The sequence below is a fragment of the Mustela nigripes genome, chromosome 12 (genome assembly GCF_022355385.1).
Source record: "Mustela nigripes isolate SB6536 chromosome 12, MUSNIG.SB6536, whole genome shotgun sequence".
Classification (NCBI taxonomy): Eukaryota; Metazoa; Chordata; class Mammalia; order Carnivora; family Mustelidae; genus Mustela; species Mustela nigripes.
In genome coordinates, this window is record NC_081568.1 from 87,203,353 (window position 1) to 87,209,843 (window position 6,491).

Sequence of the window (6,491 nt, forward strand, 5' to 3'; positions counted from 1 at the left end):
GGTTGTTAACAAGAGTAGTATTTTTGTTATAAACTTCTCTTCTCAAGCTAGATCTACCCAAAAATGTTAGATTGTACTTCAGGTGTTAAGGATTTACTTCCTAAATTAAAAATTTAAAAAAAAAGAAACAAAACAACAACTAAAAAATCTAACTTTCCAGCATGCTTATATATTCGATGTCATGCCGGAGTACCAAGAATCCGTGATCAAAGAGTGTTGCAGTGCAGTGATGCACCATACCAAAGACAGGAGACTGCTGTTTTTGCTTTTTCATACTCTTTATTGCCAACAGTTTAAAATGGTCAACATAAAAAAAAAAAAAGACATTTTGATAATAAATACTGCTCTTTTGGCTGTAATAAATAAAAAGTTTATTAACAAGGAATGCACTTTTCCAGCCACAAATGTCTTCAAAAATTAACAAAAAAAAATTATATATGGCCATAGTTCACAGTTGAGTAGCCAAAAGCTGCTCCAATTACAGCCTTTAAACAACATGGGAGCTTCCTCCCTTTCCCTCCCCTTTGGGAAGTATATTCACAGTTCCAAGTCCTCTGTCTGAAATGCTCTCAACAGAGAGAAGAGTCAATGCACCTTTCTGCAAAATTGTCTGAAACACCTTTTAAAACAGGTACGTCAAGGAAAACTGCATTCTGGTTCACTCTCAGATTGTCCAAAGTTCAGAACTGTATGCCTCAGCCTGGTCTGGTTCCATCTAGTCCTTCAGGACCTAGAGGAATTGTTTTCGTACCACCACCTGTCCATCTTTTTCAACATGCTGTAGACCATCTGACTGGCTTCCCTGTAGATCTCACAGTGGAAAAGAGGCGTCCCATAGGGTCCATTCAAGAAGTCTTTCAATTACATCTCTGTAAGAGCATGTTCAGAGCATATTCCATTCGATGTTTTAATTCTAACGAACAGCCAGACATCAGCAGAGTTGTCAGTCTGAACGTTGTAGATATCCTGTCCTCATTGATGTAAGTGAGAAGATATTCTTCATTTTGGCTACAGATGATTATTTTCGTATGATCATGGTAGAAATTCACCTTTCAAAAGGAGACATAGACATTAGACATCTCTAAACATTCAAGAATTAGACAACTGTGCCCAACAATTAAATGGCTGGATAAAAATCACTTTTTGTGACCTAAATACACACATTGCTGAAATGTTCACTTACCTGAAAGGTGCCATCATTGAAGAGCATCATTAAGGCCTTATCAGATTTTAGCCACTGAAGGAGGTAGAGCCGAGGTCTTCGAATATCAGTAACACTAGGCAGATCTCCACCCTAGAAGAAATTGGGAGGATAAGTGCCATAAAAATTTTGCAATTTCCAGTTCTTCTAGCCATATGCCTGTCCAACTTGGGTAGGCATCAGAATGGCCTTGTGGTTCCTGGTCCCGCCTCCCAGAGATTCTCAGTAGAGCTAGGGCAGGACATGAACATCTGCACTTCTAACTAGCTTTGGAGCTGTGCATATGCTACTCATCTGTGGACTATACTTCAGATATCACTGCCCAAAAGCCAGGAGGTACTTACATCCATGAGGTTCTCCTCCATGTAATGAGAGAAGTATTTGAGCACCGTCACTTGACTAATGAATTGTTCAGGGGCATCTGTTGCAGGGAAAACAGAGCACTGGCCAAGCTCTGCATAATAGTGAACTGTTCTGAAGAACAGGAACCATAGGGAGACAAGAGAAACAAAACAGAAGCAGTTAGTCACTGTTTTTAGGTTTCTTTAGTGCAAGACTAAAGAAGTGACAGGACTTCATTAACTGGATATACTTACTTTTTATCTGGAAGCAAGCTCATGTGAGCACCATTGTTGAAAAGGACACCTACAGTGTGGTCTGAGAGCTGGTACCCAAAGCCATATTTGTTAGAGTAATCGACCCATTTGGTGACCCACTGAAAAGAAGTGCTCAGCTGCTCTTTGGGAATGCAGTCAGCTTCTGGCATGTTTTCTAGACATCCTCGAAGAACTCTTGCTACTGTGTCTGCAACACTGCCCATGGTACTGTCCTCAAGGCCTGAAAAGTCAGGGGAAAAATATAAAATAATTAACAATAAGACCTTAGGCGTTGGTGGCTGCTAACTTTCCCTCCACGACTTCAAAGGACAGAAGTCTCGAAACTGTTCCTTGCCTTTTCCCAAATCCTTTGATTTTGCTGCTTCTATGTTAAATTGGGCCACAAAACAAATGGACTCCACTTACTTAGTATTAAGCACTGGCATTTATAGTTTCATGTAAAATGCCATTGACAGCTACTTACATTCACTGCTACTGCTGCAGCTGCCAAGAGTCCCTCGGACTATCATGCGAATAGCATCTCCAATCTGCTGCTTATTTTCTACTGCAGGTGTTCCAGATCTGGCGACTGTAGTGGTAGGTGGCTGGAGCTCCTAAAAAACACAATGAGTCAAGCATCTACAATTCATTTAAGATTGAGAATTCTAGGTTAAGGTGAGATTGTGGCAATTGCTGGGAAAGCTGATCAAAAAGCAATGGGCACAAAAGGTGTTTCAGGGATTCAAGTGTATGCATTATTAAAATGAAGAACAAAATATTTCCTTTTAAATGGATGGAAGAAAAGCTTTAAGTTTTAAACATGTTTGAATCGTAATAATCATAACCCATGTGATGATTAGCAAAGAGCAGAAATGACACAAAGTGTTTATATCTATTTTATTATTTTCCAGCATACCTCATCTGTCCTGTGTTTGCTGGGTTGCTGAGTTATTGAAGTCTTTTTCAAATCATGCCTAAGCTTGTAAATTTCTTCATCCTCTTTAGACACTCTATCTGTAAATCAAAGACAAGAATTATGAGCATTAGTCTATGCTAACAAGGTAGGAACAGAGCTAGCCACATTTCCTCCTTTTGCATTAATAACCAGCTTATGAGCATTCAAGGCAAAACCGGCATTTTATCATTACCATCAGCTGCAATTATGCAAGAAGCACACTTTGTGTATGAAAAAAAAAAAACCTATCCATCACATTTTGCAGTGCAGATTTATCATGCTATAAAAAGTTTAACAGTATTCAAACATACCAACTGTTATGCTAACATAAAAACATTCTTTTAACTAAATTATCAAATTTAAATAAAATACTGGATACAGAAAAGCAGAAGTCTTATAACTTACTATGTGTGTCAATATATCTTGCTTTGTCTTTTTTGCCACCAAAAAGAGCAGCAGCTGCTTTCTTAAAGAAATTCTTAGCTGGGCTTGACAAGTGGAAATCTGGAACTGTATGACAACAGCTAGAAGAGAGTCTGTCTGGAGTGAAGCCCTGTGGAGTACCAGAAAAGATTTTTAGTAACCAGTTGGTTGAATAACTGTGATCAATTGAACAGACTAAAAAGATACAAGAGACATGCCAACCTGCAAAAAAAATTCATGTCGAATGATGTCATCCAAACTGGGACGATCCTCTGGATTCTTGGACAACATGCTAGCTATTAGGTGCTTAGCAGGAGCCAGCAATGAAGATGGCATTGTATACCTTGCTTCTCTTATGCACCTGTAAGTTTCTTTCAAATTCGTTGTTTCAAAAGGGGGTCTTCCTAGTAACATTGTATACCTGTGTGCAAAGAAACACTTCTTCAGGAATGGCAACAAAGCAACTCTCTTTGACTATTAAATTCTAAATACGAATTTGCTTTTTTATAATTTTGGTACCTTTACTTACATTACACAACCTAAGGCCCAAATGTCTGATTCACAGCCATGTCCTTGCTTGTTGAGGACTTCAGGAGAGAGGTAATTTGGAGTACCACATATTGTTCTGGAAAAACAAAACAGGAAGATCTCATTAAGAATGGTCCTACTGTCTACACTTAGTTCTCTGGATAAAAACCTCTGAAATATTGTATTCCTATTTAATTCCTATTTAGAAAAATTTGACTTTTTAATTTTTGGCATCTCAATAATTAATATTTGACCAACTGAATAATTTTTTTAATATGTGCCCGGTTTTCTTCAGCTACATGACAAAGTGTTTTTAACCAACTGAGACCAAATACAGCATAGCATTTGTGTAACATGTCAGGCAAATATGAGACAAATTTCTTTCATAATCAACTCATAGGCGTAAGGTACTCTGCCTAGTTCATAGTGGGCACTTACTCTTTCCATGGATTAACATTATCATGGTTTGTGGATGTTAGTATCAATGGACCTTCTCCAAAACATTTGGAAAAAAAATAAGGGCATCTTTGTAAAATCCTGTCAGGATGTATCTTTCTGACTCTTACCTCCTTCTGTGTTCCAAGGGTTCCAGCCTGGCTGCCAAACCGAAGTCCCCAACTTTTAATTCCATGGCTTCATTAATAAAAAAGTTCCCTGGACGATAAACAAAACAAAACCTGAATCCCCTTGAAAATATGTTCTAACCAAATACACACACATTCTTTGGAGGCAGGCAATCGGGTGTTCACTATGAAAGTCACCGATTCAAAAAGGAGATTGCATAGGCTAGATCCCAATTAAGAACATTAATACATAACAAGGAAGACAGAGAAGAAAACACCTCTCTTTAAGGCAAAAGTCAGTGTTTGGAATAAAGGGCTTACCTAGTTTGAGATCTCTGTGTAAGATTTCTTGTTCATGAAGGTACTTTAGTCCGGACACAATCTGCCTGAGGTAGTATCGGACTTCTGGCTCTGTCAACACCTTCCTTGCTTTCAAGATATGAGCCATGGACTAGGAAGAGGAGAAGGGAAAAAGAGAATCTGTCAAACAAAGTTATCAAAATCAGTAGTTTTCCTTTTGCAGGTTGAGTGATGAAAATTAACACTGCAATATAAGAATTGCCACCACAGCTAAAATCCCAGATAAAACACAATCTGAATTCCATTTCAGTTTGGGGGAAGTAAATGGACTCAAACAGGAGTTAAAGCTTACCCTTCTACTGCAGTATTCCAAGAGAATGTAAATGTTTTCTTTGTCCTCAAAGTAGTGGTAAAACTGCACTACATGCTTATGATGAAGGATTCTGTGAAGCTCTATTTCTTTGTCAATCTGAAAGAAAAAGCAAGATAAGGCTGATGAGCCTCCTGTCACCTTCTGTAAGCCAGTTGCTTACACATGCAGAAGACATTTTCTTAACAGGGAAGGGCCATCCCTGCACACAAAGAAAATACTTTAGTCAACAGTCATACACACCTTTTCCCTTTGATGAGGTTTAGCTACTCTGCTATGAGGAATAATTTTTGCAGCATAGACTTTGTTGTTTGTCAAATCTGTCATCTCGTAACATTTGGCAAAGCCACCCTGAAACAAAGCCGAGACAGTATTGAGTGTGGCAGAAAAATGGACAGCAGATATTTTTAAAAATATTTTAAAAATTAGGGAAGCAAAATTACGGGGTAGGGTGGACAGACATGTGCTCTGTACTTTTTAAAAGCTCCTTTAAGAAAGGAAAAGCATTCCTGAAAACAGTGAAACAGTTCCCCTTCTCCCTTTACAAAGAGGAGCTTTATGGAGGGGGCTGGGAGCAGGGAGATGAAAAATAATGTCTGAAGAGACCGGTCAGGAAAATTCCCTGCGGAGCAGGTGGAGGAAGCTGGGGGCTGGAGCAGACAGCCCTCGCTTCTGGCCTCACCATCTATTTCTTTGGGCCGCGGGAGGCACTTGGAACCCTGGCTAAGGATGTAAAGCCGATCCGGCGCTGTCAGCGTACAAAAGCCAGAGCAGGGCAGGTGAACACCCACGTCCCGCCGAGATCGGAGGACCCGGAGAAGCCAAGACGCTGGGACTCGGGGTCCAGCCGGCTCGGGGGCTACCCGGCAGACCTCCCTCCCGTCAGGAAGCCGGGCGCCCGCCGCTCATCACCTTTCCCAGCACTTTGCCCCGGCAGTAGCGCTTCCCCGTCGTGGGGTCCACGATAATCCGCGAGATCTCGGCCCCCGAGTGCGAGTGGTGGTGATGGTGGTGCGGGGCCGCCGGCTGCCCCTGCGCCTGCGGCTGCGGCGGCTGCGGCTCCTCGGGGGGCTGCTGCGGCCGCTTCTTCTTCGAGTCCCCGCCACAAGCTTTGCCCAGCGCCTGCTCGCACATCTTGGTGCTGGCGGCCGGCTGGTAGGTGATAGTCCGCAAGAGCTCCATCGTCGCCTCACGGCCAAGCACCTCCGAGGTGCGGACACCCGTCCGAGTTGGCCTTAATCTCGAGCCCCCACCTCCAACAACGACCCGCGCCCGACGTCCGCTTACACTTGTGAGAGTGCGAACGCTCGGCCAAGTCTTATATACGGCGAAGAGAGGGGCGGAGAATACAAACGGGATGCGACGTCACAGGGCGACGCCCCGCCCGCCGGCCGCCGGAGCGCGCGACTCCCGTCTGCAGGTTGGAGCTGGCCGGCCGCGTCCCGCTGGCGACCGGCGTGGCGACGGGGACGGGCCGACCTCGGGGAGAGCTCGCCGCTGCGGGCAGGCCGGCAAAGGAGTGCGGCGGTCCCGGGACCGCCACCCCATTCACTCC

The 6,491-nt window shown here is 42.9% G+C and overlaps 1 protein-coding gene across 1 annotated transcript; it reads right to left on the bottom strand.

Moving 5' to 3' along the window:
- Nucleotides 1-354: 354 nt before the first annotated feature.
- On the bottom strand, nucleotides 355-6,224 carry PLK2 (polo like kinase 2). Its single transcript, XM_059417910.1, has 14 exons — nucleotides 5,849-6,224; nucleotides 5,180-5,287; nucleotides 4,919-5,035; nucleotides 4,588-4,717; nucleotides 4,270-4,357; nucleotides 3,705-3,800; nucleotides 3,398-3,596; nucleotides 3,158-3,305; nucleotides 2,714-2,811; nucleotides 2,282-2,411; nucleotides 1,798-2,038; nucleotides 1,546-1,675; nucleotides 1,184-1,294; nucleotides 355-1,049 (listed from the first exon to the last, which is right to left on the bottom strand). The coding sequence occupies exons 1-14, from the start codon at nucleotides 6,116-6,118 to the stop codon at nucleotides 858-860; spliced, it is 2,058 nt and encodes a 685-aa protein (XP_059273893.1). The 5' UTR covers nucleotides 6,119-6,224; the 3' UTR covers nucleotides 355-857.
- Between the last annotated feature and the right edge of the window lie 267 nt (nucleotides 6,225-6,491).